General features: G+C 38.6%; 1 protein-coding gene across 8 annotated transcripts in view; it reads left to right on the top strand.

Annotated features, from left to right (window-relative positions):
- The window catches only part of SBF2 (SET binding factor 2), a 288,417-nt gene that overhangs the window by 218,988 nt on the left and 53,586 nt on the right, over positions 1–15,843 (top strand). For all 8 annotated transcript variants that reach the window (XM_064452705.1, XM_064452699.1, XM_064452704.1 and 5 more), the window contains 6 exons: positions 8,804–8,974; positions 10,469–10,731; positions 11,993–12,165; positions 12,428–12,501; positions 12,876–13,071; positions 14,196–14,323. In XM_064452705.1, the coding sequence (XP_064308775.1) occupies positions 8,804–8,974; positions 10,469–10,731; positions 11,993–12,165; positions 12,428–12,501; positions 12,876–13,071; positions 14,196–14,323 (1,005 nt within the window). The remainder of the gene's footprint in view (positions 1–8,803; positions 8,975–10,468; positions 10,732–11,992; positions 12,166–12,427; positions 12,502–12,875; positions 13,072–14,195; positions 14,324–15,843) is intronic.

Here is a 15,843-nt window from a genome sequence, read left to right as displayed (position 1 = left end):
GACAACGTCCATCTTGCCATTTGATTCTTAAGAACTGGATCACTTGTGCAGGTCCCTTCACCTTACTTTGTTTTATGGCAAAACCAGCTTTCAGAAGGATTTGGACTATTTTATCTCCTTTCTCAAAAACTTCTTCCGCTGTTTTGCCCCACACAATGATGTCATCAATGTATTGAAGGTATTCTGGAGCTTCTCCCTGTTCCAGTACAGTCTGAATCAGTCCATGGCAAATGGTAGGACTGTGTTTCCACCTTGGGGCAGTCGATTCCAGGTGTACTGGATGCCCCTCCAAGTGAAAGCAAACTGTGGCCTGTACTCTGCTGCCAGAGGGATTGAGAAGAATGCATTAGCGATATCAGTTGTGGCATACCACTTGGATGCCTTTGACTCCAGTTCGTATTAAAGTTCTAGCATGTCTGGCACAGCAGCACTCAACGGTGGAGTGACTTCATTCAGGCCACGATAGTCTACTGTTAGTCTCCACTCTCCATTAGACTTCCGTACTGGCCATATGGGACTGTTAAAGGGTGAGTGGGTCTTACTGATGACTCCTTGGCTCCTCAGTTGGTGAATGAGCTCATGGTTGGGGATCAGAGAGTCTCGGTTGGTGCAATATTGCTGCCGATGCACTGTTGTGGTGGCGATCGGCACCTGTTGTTCTTTGACCATCAGCAACCCCACAACAGAAGGGCCCTTCGAGAGGTCAGGCAAGGTAGACAGCTGTTTAATTTCCTCCATCTCCAAGGCAGCTACACCAAAAGCCCACCAGTACCCTTTTGGGTCCTTGAAATACCCTCTCCTGAGGTAGTCTATGCCAAGGATGCACGGAGCCTCTGGGCCAGTCACAATGAGGTGCTTTTGCCACTCATTCCTAGTTAGGCTCACTTTGGCCTCCAATACAGTTAGCTCTTGGGATCCCCCTGTCACTCTAGCAATGCTGATGGGTTCTGCCCCTATGTAGTTTGATGGCATTAAGGTGCACTGTACACTGGTATCCACTAAAGCTTTATACTCCTGTGGGTCGCACGTGCCAGGCCATCGGATCCACACAGTCCAGTAAGCCCGGTTATCCCTTTCCTCCACCTGGCTGGAGGCAGGACCTCTCTAGTCTTGATCATGGCATTCACAACTCACTTCCTGTAAATGTGAATCAAGAGTCATTCTATTACGCTTGGAAATAAAATCAGCACTTCTACTCCTCTGTCTGGGGACTTGCTCACTGGAAACTGGAGCAGCAGTTTTCCTGGAAGAGCCTCCCTGAGTGACTGTTCTTCCTTGCAGTTCACATACTCGTGCCTCTATGGTCGAGGTAGGCTTGCCATCCCACCTCATCGTGTCCTCTCCGTGGTCATGCAGGTAGAACCATAGGGTGGCCCATGGTGTGTATCCTCTCCTTTGAGCCAAAGGACGCAAGGACGCTGATTCCTAACTCTGTAGAGGTGGGGAGCAGGACATATCTTCTTTGAGTTGTTAGACCTCTTGCAATAGTTTCTCCACAGCAGAGACTAGCGAGGAAGAGATATTTGTTTCGTAATCCTGGAGTCTATCAATCACCTCTGCCACTGTTGGTGTCTCGTCCCCTCTCCAGGACATTACTGCCAATGAGTTTGCATACGAGGATGGTGTGCTCCATGCAAACTTCTGCCACATGGGTCCTGTGCACTGTGCTTCATCTGGATCTTTGGATGACTGTTGATCGTCCAGGTCACCATAAATCACCTCAAGCACAGCTAATTCCCTTAGATACTGGGTGCCTTTCTCCATGGTTGTCCATTTTCCTGGGCGATATGTAACATATTCTTTAAAGGGATACCTTTCCTTCACTCCAGACAGGAGTCGCCTCCAGAGGCTGAGGGCTTGTGGTTTTTTTCCAATTGCTTTGTCAACACCCCCTTCCCCAGAAAGGGATCCCAGTTGTTTGGCTTCTTTTCCCTCTAATTCCAGACTACTGGCCCCGTTATCCCAGCATCGGAGCAGCCAGGTGACAATGTGCTCACCTGAACAAAGGCTGAAATCTTTTCACATATCTCGCAACTCGCTTAAGGACAGTGATCGGGTGGTCTCTATTTCATTTGTGACTTCTGCCTCCTCTCCTCATGACGTCCCTGCTTTTTCATCATCCCGTTCCAAATGAGTTGACGTCCACTTCCAATATTTCATCTTGTGTATGGGGACAACTGATACTGGTACGGGTTGATTCTCTGAGCCAGCTCCAGTACTTGTCCTGGGGGTTTGAGTGGCCGCAGTGCCTATCACTTTGCCTTTCAATCCAGAGACATTCTCTTCCCCTTGGGAGCACTGAATACTGTTGATCACGGCTCAGTATGCATGGGCCAGGCCCCAGCATGTTGCAGTTATCTGTGTCTCTCTGGAGTTCCCAGCATAACAACATACTTTCTCCAAATATTCTACTAGTTTTTCAGGATTCTGCACTTGTTTGGGGGTGAAACTGGGGTGCCCACTGCCCTAGGTATTTGCCCATGCTATCCCACATGCCCTGCCACTCGTAACTATCAGGCCTTGGGGCAGATTTCTGGGTGATATTCTGAAGTTGCTTAGTCAAAACCAAAACAACATGCCCAAAAACTAACAAGTGCACCTTAACCACCCAAGGATGTTCAAGATACAAAAAGGTTGTTGTAATAGAGGCAGAGGCATCATAGAACAAAGTTGCAAAGATATTCTGTATTTCCTCCATATAAAATCTCTCAGAGGAGGAGGTATAATTGCTAATTGCCTCAACAAGGTGGTATCCAAAGTACAGTAACGGTTTCAGCCAAAACCCCAAATACTAGATAAACCTGAAAACAAGTGTTTGCATAACAAATCTCATAGGGAAAATGTTACTAACCACAGCAGACTAAACAAACCAACACCAATCTTTAACACCAACTGCAAAAAGGACAACATGGTGCTGTGACCAGCAGCTGTTATTATCTCCAACACTTGAGCCCCACATTGGGCGCCAAAAAGGCTGTCATGGTTTAGCCGGCAGCTCAGCCCCACACAGTCGCTCGCTCAGTCCCCCACCGGTAGATGGGGGAGAGAATCAGAAGGGTAACGCTCATGAGCTGGGATAAGAGCAGTTTAATAATTAAAATTAAAAGAAACAACAACAGAAATGCAATGTAAAGGAGAACAACGAGAGGCACAAAACCCCAGGTGGGGGGGAAGCAAGGGGGGAAGGAGAATTACCACCAAAACAAACCACAGACAACACAGCCACCCACCAACCCAACACCACACCACTCCCAAGCCACAAACTGCCTCCCCTTAATATACTGGTCATGGTGTCACATGGTATGGAATGAACCTGCCATTGGCCAGTCGGGGTCAGCCACCCCCACCATGGCCCTGCCCCTCCCAGCCCCCCGCCGCTCTGCTGGAAAGGCAGCCAACCCCCCATAATGAGGAGAATTAACCCCTTCTCGGCCAAAACCAGCACACTGGGCTTTAAGCTTTAAGCTTTAGGTCAACAATAATTCTAAGAACCACTATCTGAATATAAATAAAAGCATAAACTTGAGATTTACAGGGTTTATTTGCTTCTGAGCATAGACCTGAATAACAACTTTGTTTCTGGGGAGTTATTTTTGGGAGTAGGGCCAATATCACCATTCCAATACAGTCACACGGGTGCACACTCACTGCTGAGCCACCTAATGCCAAAGTAATATGGTGATATTTTAGAAGATTTTCAAAATAGCTGTGTCACAATTTCAAAAACTCATCAGATAGATTCAACACTGCAAATGAGAATTTGTGAAATCTGTAACTTAACTAATGGATTTAAACCTTGGTGAATAGAGTCATGGTAATATCTATAATGAAGTTATATTTTTAAAAGAATATTTTAATGTATGGTAGACTGGGGGAAAAATCAGCATATTTCTTATCCACTTCTTGGAACTTAACTTTATTTAGAACTGTGAAGTTCTGGTATGATAATGTCTTCTTTTTTTTTCTTTTTTGTGGGTTCTTAACATCCTTCATTCTAGATGATTTAAGTTTCCTTAGCGTGTTCCGTGTATAACAGAACTTAGTATATCTTTTTGTTCTCTCTTTGGAGAAAGGAGGAGTATGTTATGGTGCATTATTTAATGTTTTATGTAACTTTGTATTAGCATATATCTGTCTATCTTGTTACATCTATGTAGAAATCTGAGATAGTCTGTATGGCTTTAAGTAATGTACAGTAATTATACATCATCTGCAGGAATCTGGGATTAAAGATCATGAGTAGTTAGATGTTTAAGTCACTTTTGCCAGAAAATGTATACAATAAATCTCTGTCCAGATTTACATCCCAATTCTGCAAAATTCTAGAATTCTATTGCCCTCTGCTGGTTTAATGGACCTGTCTGTGTTTTGGTAGCACTGAACTATAAGTGAATTAGCCTTTATTTTATTTTTCATGGTGAAATAATAGATAAACAGTGTAATGAACCACTTTCCTATTCACACTTTAAAGTATTTTAAAGTATCAGTCTTGAGTCCAGTCATGTTTGGTGGCTTTCTGAAGGTAGGAGAGGAGGCAGATTGTTTTCTTTTTTGTCGCTGAGGATTTCAGGTTGGAGAAGAAGCTTGATTTAGTATTTCGTCTTTTTGTTCTAAAGCAGTAAAAATCAAAACGAAAAAATAGTAACAGAAGCTTCACAGTTCTTTATTGCCTTTGTGACCCTTCCACACATTTGTGTGTACAATACATGTGGGTATAAGTTTATATTTTAGACCAAATGGGAAAACCATTTATTGAATTGAATTTTTTGACTGATGTTATCCATGTATTGCTCAGTCAGACCTGAAAACATATTCATATACATTTGTACTTGTTTGAGTATATGCATGCTGTGATAAATATTGATATATATGGATGGTGTGATGCAGTGTTGTCTGCAGGTAATATATAGATAAGCCTCACTCCTGCAGGTCAATCTATGTAGGTTGATCCTGTGGGACTTCTTTGAGGCCTTTCTGAATTTACCAGGTTAGTACCACAGATCCGAATGCAGGACTGGCTCATGGAATACGTTCATATGCAGAACTTGGTTTACATTGCCTTGGGGAGGGGCAGCATGTTGCCTACAGTAGGTGATACCTATTCATGATATGCAATAGATGGTAAATGACTGAATGTCTATATAAACAGCTCCTAGATGGGGAGTAACCCTTTAAAGTAGCAATGTCACTATGTCCTCAATGATCTATAAGTGTACACTTGCAGACTTCCAAGGAGACCTTAACCAATACAGAAGAGGAAGTGCTGTGATCTCTGCTGGTATGCAAAGAAGATCAGTGGGTAATTTCACAGGTGTTGCAACAGCTGTCTCACAGAGGTCAAGCAGATAACCATAGCTCAGTGATTCCTCGAGGAGCTGAGGAGGAAGCTATTCTTTGCATGCAGCAGCAACCTCCTTATCAAGTCTTTTCCTTCCCCTTCTTATGAAAAATATCCAAACCAATAACCCAGGATGTAAGTTGGAGACAGAAATCCAGCTTAATTCTGAAGTAGTATAGTACTCACAAAAAATGGACTACTGTTGAGTTCGCCCCTTCATTTCCATAGCCAAGAGACATGCAGCAAAGTCCTGTGAGAAGAGAGTATGTTTATATTCAGTTTATTACTGTTTGTTTTGTAACCCTCTTTCCAACTTCACAATCAATAACTGGATTAATTGGATCCTTTACTTTGGTAGAATAAACTTGCTTTCTTCTTTGAGCTTTTGTGGTGTAAAGGATGACTGATGAGTGATCAGCAGAAAGCATGGGGTTTTTTTCCAGAAACAAGCAATCCTATAATGTCACAGAGAAGCTCTCTGGGGACCTGCACCTCACAGTAAGTTTGGGATTCTTGGAGTTGGTGCCCATTGTATACTGAGCCGCAAGTATAATTTTCAGAATCAGAAATACACAGTGTCAGGAAACATAGAAAAAATTCTAGGCAGGTGTTATCCAGTGCCACTCAGTGAGGTGGAAATAATGGAAAGATAATTCCTGAATTCAGGAACTTGCATGTAGTCACACATAGCAAGTCCCAAATCTGCCATGTGTTTCCACAAACTATAGAATGTAATTCACGATTTTGATATGGGTAATGTCTGTTTCATACATAATTTGAGAGGAGAGTGTTTTGGTTCTTTTAAGTACCATTATTCTTCTGAAACAACTCGGTGTCCTTTGCAGAAGTTAACTCATTTTCTGTTGCTTGTTAACAATTTCCACTTCAATGCTCATTTAAACTATCACACAGACAGCTCCAAAGGTCACCCCCTTTTTACCTAGATTACACAGTTACCTGATTTGGGCTGAGACATCAAAAGCAGCTGGTCAGGTTGATAGTCAAATCACACCAAAGGTATGGCATTCAGTGCACAAATTGGCATGAGTTAACTATACCAACTAGCTAGGCTTGAACACACATTTACCTTTTTTCTCTTTTTCTCCTTTTCCTTTTTTTCCTCCTTTTCCTTTTTTTTCTCCTTTTCCTTTTTTTCTCCTTTTTCCTTTTTTCTTTTCCTTTTTTTCTCCTTTTCCTTTTTGTTCCTCCTTTTCCTTTTTTTTTTCTTTATATCATATCTCCTTTTTGCAGCTGTATTATGACTGGGAATTACTGCTGGTGAAAAAAAAAGGAGAAGAAATCAAAGTAAAAGCCATGTTATGGCTTTAGCACTAACTGTAGCTTTCAAGATGTGTTGTCCATATTTATATTCTGTTATTTACCTGTTGTCCCCATACCTCTGTAACACAAGTTTTGTGCATCTGGATTTTGAGTTAGGTGAATGATTGGGCCAGATCCATACAGTGGGCCCTGTGTTAATTACCACAGCTGAATAAATTAAGCCATTTTAAGCTAGCTGTATAAACAACTGCCAATGGTGAAAAATATGAAATGTGTACAGCTCTTAAAGAATAAAGACTGTAAGGAAGGTAGCTTTACAGGGGGATAGAGGTAGTCCTCCTTTATATATTTTGTTTTAACATTTTCTAATTTTTTACAATTCAGAGACTCAATTTCCTGTACAGTCAGTTGTCCTGCTAATTAACAGGCTTGACATACTCATGAGTTAGTGTATATTTTGTATGCCTGAGATTTTTTCAGGGGATGCCCAGTAGTCAATACAGAGATCAGTAGGACACTTTGAGCTGTCCTGTTCTGCGACTTAACAGCTAGATCAAGCATGGGAGCCATTACTGTGCAATCGGTTATGATTTCCTGTAAGCTACCATAAACTATACCACAGCTGAAACTTGGGAATCTGTTAAACCTGCTGTCTTCTGTTTCAATCTGTATTGAATAAACAAAGTCACATTTAATATAATTTGAATCTTCCACATATTTAGATTTCTTAACAGGTTGCCAAGAAATTTTGATTAAATTCTGCATGATTAAATAAAAATTACATTTCTCACTTTTTGATGGTTGTTCATGAGAAGGAATTTCAATTGGATAAATTTTAGTAACATGTCACATACTATTTCCTCAACCGTACCATTTCAAAGGACCTTGTCTTCGATAGGGAATGAATACATGGCACATGATCAGAACTTTTTGTTCATGGTGACTTGGAAAAACATAGTGTGGAAAACACAGTTCAAAGAATTGCAAAACCAGAAATCTGCAAAACAGAATTTAAAATTTTCAGTTGTAATTTTCTAGCCTTCCACTTGAACACCGGAGTGCCTGCTAAGGAAGTATTATGTATACTGGCTGTTGTGTACAATTGTAAATATTAAATGAAGCATAATTATGCTCTAAAGGAAAGTGGCTTGCAACACAATCATTGAAGTAAAATTTAACTTCTATATATAGTGTATATTTCTGGCATGGGTAGTATTCTGAGTGGAAGTCATCAAGTGAGGCACCCAGAGTGTACTTTATTCTTCAGTTCTAGTGTAGAAATAACAGTAAGCAGGTATTTAGTTTACCTGCTTCTTTGCTATATGTAGTATACAACACAAATTTTTCTGTGGCCTTTTTCTCAAAAAGTAAGAACCTATGATAGAAGATTTCATTCTTCATTATTTGGTTCATTGAAATAAATTTCCTTTCATTGTATGTGGTTATCAAGAATATTAAACAATTCACTGGGAGACTAGTGCCACCTAAGTAAGTAGACCTACTTAAAAAAACCAGTGTATTCATAATGAGTAATGCTGTAACAATTTTGATTTTGTTTGAGACTTTATAGGGATCCAGACCCTTGTCACTTCAAAGAACATACCCCATTTATTACTCTTTCAGGAGCTGGATTTGGGTCATACAGTGTGGTAGATAACAATGAAGAGAACAATTTATCTAATCCTCTGATATTGCAACAAATGCAGCTTATTGGAAGGTCTCAGTTGCAAGTTAAAGTTATTTTAACTTTCATAACTAGTTCTGACTTTTGAATAAAATAAATAATTTTCATCTGTTTAAATACTGATTTCTGTGTTGTAGGACTAGGTTATTAAAAATACTGTATTTGTTGGCAAGGAAAATGTTTTATATTAGAAATGTGTTCTCTGCTATTATCACAGAATTCTTCCTCTTAAGACTCATTTTTCTACTGTGAATCAAGAAAGCCATGCCTTGTACTGGCATTAGATTTGTATACAAGCTTCCTGTATATTAATTTCTTTAATGCCACAGAACTGGAGATAATTTCTGTTTCCCATATTGCAGTAGAAAAGATGGTATATACTGCATATTTCAGTCTGTACAACTGACATTATATATATGTTTCAATATTGAACCCATAGCCTTTAAAGGAAATTAAATATTAGGACTAATTTGTCAAATTTGCACGTGTTTTGCTTTCAGAAATTAGCACCTGGAGTTAGTCAGTTTGCTTACACCTGTGTGCAAGACCATCCTATCTGGACTAACCAACAGTTTTGGGAAACAACCTTCTATAGCAATGTGCAAAATCAAGTTCGCTCCCTCTATCTTACAGCCAAGGATGACAACCATGTAGTACAGTTGAGACAAAAGGTAGGAGAATATAATAAAGCGAATATCAAGGTAGTATTTTTATTTACATTTTAATTGTCTCCTAAGTTATAGAGAGCTAAGTTATGGTTTCTCCAACTATACGTATTTTTTCTTTAATTTTCTCATATTAAACAGCGTACAAAAACACGAAGAGTAAAAATTAACATTTATCTGCAAAGCCTTATAATTTGATGTTGCTCTTATGATTTTTCCACTTCCTGTATCATATTCCACACTTCAGGGTATGTGTTTTTCCTGAGAATAGTAGCTTAATGTATAGAAACTAGTGACGGTTCTATTATATGAACAACCTAAGCTAGCAGCAGCTCTAGTGTCCAGTGTTAGATTATTACCAAACCGTAGGGTGGTTTCTGTTGAATGGCACTCAGTCTGCTTTATTAAAACTGGACAGATCTTCCAAAACACAAATTGTCTATGTCAGTTTTTCTTTTTTTTAAGAGGGAGCGCTTACACGTAGTAAAGAGCCATTTGTAATCTTCCTTCTTGTGTGAAAACATCATTATCAACTATTGTGACTGAAAAGTGTATGCTACTGAAAGTCATACAGCATTGTAAAGTGAGGAAGTAAAACAGACACAGATATTCCTAAAAATGTAGTCAGAATGAAGAAGGGAAAGGGCGTGTCAGACCTATCAGGGATGAAGAGAAGGGGACTGTGGGAGTGTGTATGGGGAGCCCCTTCCAATCTGACACTGTGTAAAGAAAAATGTGAAGAATAGTAGAACTTACAAGGAAGCATCTATTTTAACCCTCACATGTTTATATGGAAAATTCACTCAACTTTAACTTAGTATGGAAAAAACATTTACAAGATACCTAGTCCTTTAATAATTTAACATCAGGCATTAGGTCACTGATATCAGCTGCCAGATTCCTTTATTCTAATTTCCTCAGGCTATAATATAATTTGACTATGTGCCGTCTACCTAGTTTGCTTCAAGCAAATGCTGGAATTGGACTCCAACATGTAAAAACATGAATGTTTCAACTGGTTTGGAAACTATTTATATAAAAGTGCGCCTCACCTGAACATCCTAGGAATTTGGAGAATATCACCTTCATCAAGCAATGAGCTGCGTGTTATTTTTCAATTTGATTTATGCTTGTTCTTATGTGAGCTAAGTGGATAAGCTAAGGAGAGCTGCTGTATTAAAATTGGTAAACCATTCTAAAGAGACCTGGAAGACTGTATACCATAAAAAAGATCTAGAAAGAAATTGTGTTATTTAGGTCTGTCTACATTGTGCTACTTGCGTATTTCAGTAAACTGCCTTCAAAGCTCAGTCACTACAATCATAACTTCCCTTAAACATTATTCAGTGTGGTTATTTTCTTTTTATTTTTAAATGAATATAGAATTTAAATAACTGGAAAAGTGTAATAAACAATGAAGTTTTTACTAAACATTGTTTGTTAAGTTATAACTTTGTTATTTCTTCTGTGTCTTTATATGCCTTTGTGTATGTCTTCTAGGAGAAAAATTCTGTAGGTCTAGACCAGGATAAGACAGCAATGGACCTCGCTGCTGAGCAGTTGAGATTATGGCCAACTCTTAATAAACAAATGCAGCAGGAGCTAGTCCAGAATGAGGAAAGCACAGTTTTCAGTCAGGCAATTCATTTTGCTAACCTCATGGTCTACCTGCTAGTACCACTGGATACAAGTAAGAACAAGTTATTAAGAACATCGGCTACTGGTGACTGGGAGAGTGGAAGCAACAGTATTGTCACAAACAGGTGGGTACACAAGTTCAGCGGTAATCAGTCAGGATGGGCCACAGTTTTCAAAAGCTTCTTAGTTTTCAGGACTTACTCTAAATACCAGATTATTTCAGTATCCTCTCTTCTTTTCAAGTTCATTAAGGAGAGCAGAAGTCTAACACGATTCCTCTTAAATAACAGAAATTAATCTGGAGTAATTTACCACCATCTAAAGGAACATAAAAATTTTATTGTCACAGTAAGAATTTTTAATCTAGTAATGCAAATGTTGTAGACAAACGTAGGGTATGATGAGAATGAAAACAGCAGCCCAAAAACTACTCTGTTAGTTTTTATATAATTTGAAAAAACCAGTGTATGAACCTAAAATCAAGAAAGCATTTGTATAGCATCCATAAAATCACAGTTTCTCTGCAACAGCTGCAAGGAAGAGAGGCACTGAGGTCACAAAAAGCAAAAGGGCTAAACCGCTGTGGCAAAGGTTAAATTACTAAGGAGGCAGGAGGAGTATAACACCGGTTACATTCCCTAGCATGCAAACCCAGGACATTTCATAACAGGCTTTCCTCCCTCTCTTTATTGTCTTCATTATCACCTATGATTCATCAGAATTCCCACCTGATAAAACTGTAGAACACTATGTGAGAACACTGACATCAAGTAAAAGATAGGCAGGCTATGAATATCAGATTCCCCATGGCTACTCATTTCTGCTGACTAAACACCTCTAAACTCGGGCATTAGGACATGCTCAGCAGAGATATTGCAATATATGTTGCAGTGTATGAATCTGTCCCTTAATACTGTAATGGGAGGCATTTTTAGACGATCGAAGTACATCTCCCAGTGACTTGCTTCCATTTTCTATGTGATGCACAAAAAACTTTTCTTATGGTCATTTTAGCTTTTGAATGCTTTGCACTGCAACCAAAATATTCATTTAATATATCTTTATGTAACTGGACATTTGTTTACTGTGGGTTGCAACTAATGTACTTCACTCTATGAAGAGAAGACATAAAGCTCACTTTGAAACAGCTTTTTTTCTCTTGTAGGCCTGTCTGCACTGGAATCATGGAGGGAAAGTTCTCCATGCAGTTCTGCCAGTGTTAATGACAGTGAAAATACGGAGTAATTGTGGTACCAAGCTTTTAGCAAGGTTTATGTATCGTTACTAGAAAAAAAAAACCCACAGCTTGTTTGTCTCTAGCCAGGTATCATGTGCATCACCAGCTGCATTTTTCACACTTGATATTTCTTTTATTTATGTCCATAGTATTGCAGGCAGTGTTGCAGAGAGTTATGACACAGAAAGTGGATTTGAGGACTCTGAGAACAATGATGTTGCAAACGCAGTTGTACGCTTCATTACCAGATTTATTGACAAGGTTTGCACAGAGAGTGGAGTTACACAGGATCACATCAAGGGTCTTCATTGCATGATACCAGGTAAGAATTGTGAATAAAAAGTGGTTTGTAGTTTTTTTCTTTTATATTTTTTTCTAGTGAGACAAATGCATTTTTTAGTTTCAGTTACTTTCAGTGAAGTTAGGTTAGATTTCTCTTCTAGACTGTAACTGTTATTGAATTTCAAATAATTATTCCCTTGGTGTTTAAATTTGAGAATTTCAGAATATCAGAGTTTTAATTAGATTACAACTTTCTCTTTTATATTCTGTGAGACTTCATTTATGGTGTTACTGCTTTCTAGGCATTGTAGCAATGCACATAGAGACATTGGAGGCTGTCCATCGTGAGAGTAGGCGGCTTCCACCAATACAGAAGGCAAGTATTATGAAACATATTTGTATTCTTTACAAGTATTAGAATAATGTAATTCAGTCATCTCTTTTTCTACCTCATAACATTAGGAGGAAACATCAAAACGTTGAAAGAAAATTTCTTACTTGGCTTTGGTCTCATGAAATATGAACTTACGAAACTAGTAGAGCCAAACTTCTGATCATAAACAAGTTGTTGCATGCCCACTGTTTTTTGAGACCCATTTCTCTTAGTTGAGTCCTAACTCCGTCTCCATTCTTTGGACTCAGTCTCATAACAATTTTGTTTTGAAGCTTTTTAAGCCAAATATTGTAACTAGACTAGAGATATAACACTGGTATTGCCATTATACTTACATGTTCATTTATTTGCATCAGCCCAAAATTCTACGGCCAACTTTACTGCCAGGAGAAGAATTTGTTTGTGAAGGTCTCCGTGTGCTACTGGATCCTGATGGCAGAGAGGAAGCTACAGGAGGACTGCTTGGAGGTCCTCACATCCTCCCTGCTGAAGGAGCTTTGTTCCTTACCACTTACAGAATTATATTTAAAGGCACTCCTCATGATCAACTGGGTAAGGAAAATTAAACAGTCGTAATTGTGGTCCTTTGGATATGCAGGACTTTGAACTGGCTTATCCACCTACCCAAGTATCAATATCAAAATGTATATACCTCACCGTATAATTTTTCAGATAAGAACAATCTCTTAATACAGGGTTTTATCACTAGATATGACAACGATTGATTTTGATTTTGTGTTTAACTTAACCAGAACTTACGTCTTCAGATGAGGCATTAGGTACCAAATGTTTGTTTATTCGTGTATATTGGTAGATATTTAGAGTGCTATCTTCCGTAATTTATGTAATATAACATAAGACATACTTTTCTTAGAGGAAACTTCAGTAGACTTGTCACATGGTATTATGGGCTTTTACAGACTACCTAAAGTTGGAGACAGAAAATAAGGACACTTTTAACCATACTTCAGTAATTTTCATAGATACCTGTAAAGTTGGTCTAATAACACTGCTTTAAAGGGCAACATTTGTAAGCTTCTTCACCACACATATACTGTGTGAGATCTGCAGCTTCAACTACCCCTAACCTTTCATTGAACAGGTTTTTTTCAGCCACTGGAAATGTGTTAAATAAAAAATATTCATGAGTTAGTATTCTACCTAAAATGATTATTAATAAATTCAGTATTCTTTTTAACATGTAATGGAAACAGCTCTTCTGAATAATAAATTTTTCACATTTTGACATCTGCCATTTCTAAGCAGATTGTCATTCAGAAGTATAAATCTGTTGTGGAAAGTTCATGGTCATATGTAAAGATATCAGTGTCTTTCACTTGTGTTTATAATGCAATATGAAACTTGAATTATCTTGAAATTGTTTCTTCACCCCCTACCAACCTAGATTTTGGGGGTGCATTTCCATCATGTAGAAAGACTTAGAAGGAGAATATTTTTTAATCATCCCATATGAAATTAAGCAGAAATTCACATGACAAATAATACTTTAAGAATTTACCAACTTTCAGGTATTTTGCTTGAAATTAGTTCTGTACCATTATTTTCATGTTGCTTTGTGCTTACTCATTCCTGTCCGTTCAAAGTACAATGTGACCAAACCAGATCTGATTCTGTGATGTAACAAGTATCTGTAAATACAATTTTGTGGTCCCCAGTTGGAGAGCAGACGGTGATCCGGAGCTTTCCTATTGCATCTGTTACAAAGGAGAAGAAGATCACTATACAGAACCAGCTGCAGCAGAGTATGCAGGAAGGACTGCAGATCACTTCAGCTACCTTTCAGGTAAAAGGAAATATTGTAAAAATTTATGTGACAGCACGGTCAGCTCAAAATACTTAGGAGCAGCACTTTGTCCTGATATTTGTGAAAAGTCCAGTTTTCTGCCCTGTAGAGTCAATAAAGAATGCAGTCCTCTCATAGAAACCCTGGTGTTTGTTGGCCCAGCTGATATTTACAGAGGGTTGCCATTTTCATATTTGATCTCTTTCACTGTTTTCCTCACCTTTCTGCTTTGGATCCAGAAAAGGGCTATTCTGTGTCCAAAATCTCTTAATGTAAGTAGAGGCCTAGCCAGGCCAGTGGAAACATGCTTTCTCTCTCCTCCAGCTACATGGAATAAATATGGAAAAGCTATAAATATTGCTTTCTTCTCAAGCCCTGTCACTTTACCAGCTTTCTGTAAAAATCCATAGCAGAAATTCATGGTATGTCTCACATGGAAGCTGCACTTCCACGAATCTTTAGGGTAGTCACCGTTTGCCAGAACCAATGAGCTTCTGTATGAGTTGCACAGATCCTGGTAGGTTCCTCTCTTTAGGATCCCCCTTGGCACGTTTGGCAGAAGCATGTACTGCAGGGCAATTGGCAGAGATGGACTTTTAAGAATTAAGAATCATGAAGTCTCTGAAGTCTTCCCTAAATGTTTTTTCTTGGTGGTGATCTTAACTGTGGTCAAACCCTAGGGATGGAAAGTTGAAGGCAAAGAATTTTATATCATGGACTGTAAGTAGACTGCAGTACTTAAGATATGAAATATTTTGTTGGGTTGGCTGACTGCGGAAGTATATTTTCATTGAGGACAATAACTCATAACATTTGAAAACGTAACAGAACAGATCATCAGCATTTTACTAGTTTCTTGCAATAATGGACATTATTTAGGTAATCATTAATCATTCTTCAATATCCTATTCGAAAGCATAAGATTAGGAATACAAGTGAGTAAAACAACCAAAACAAAGTTGTTCTTGCAGACTTTTGAGATGACTTCATGAAGACTTTTATTTTCCAGAAATCATTTTACCAGAATAGTTAACATGCTTCAGCGGTGTGCTAAATACAGACACAGCTCAGTCTTTGCAGTGCTGGATTCTGGTCAAACATCATCTTTGCTTTTGTTTAGCATAGTTTCATATTAGGTTATGAGAACAAAAACAATCAGCAAACAGTTTACTCTCTGTTCCCTTTGTAACAGCTAGAGTTCAATACGACATGAAATAGCCCCTCCTCTTTGTTTATTAATTATGACTTCCAGAAGGTTTGGACTTCAGTTATGCTATTTAATGTCTTTAGGGGTTACATTTATTTGAAGTTTTAAGATTCGAGAGCTCCTTTCAAGGAGGCCCTAGAACAACAGCGTTATTAGTCATGTGGAAAGTATTTACAAAACAAGTGAAATTAAAAAAGCAGTGATGAAATCCTCCTAGATGGCAAACAAAGACATTTAAAAGGTCTATAGGTATGCACTCAGAAATAAAGCTCTAGGATATTTCTTTGCTTTTTGCACATTCTTAAAGGTCTCT

This window comes from Phalacrocorax carbo, chromosome 5 (genome assembly GCF_963921805.1).
Source record: "Phalacrocorax carbo chromosome 5, bPhaCar2.1, whole genome shotgun sequence".
Taxonomy (NCBI): Eukaryota; Metazoa; Chordata; class Aves; order Suliformes; family Phalacrocoracidae; genus Phalacrocorax; species Phalacrocorax carbo.
The sequence above is the reverse complement of the archived record's forward strand: the minus strand, read 5'-3'. Positions and strand labels throughout refer to the sequence as shown.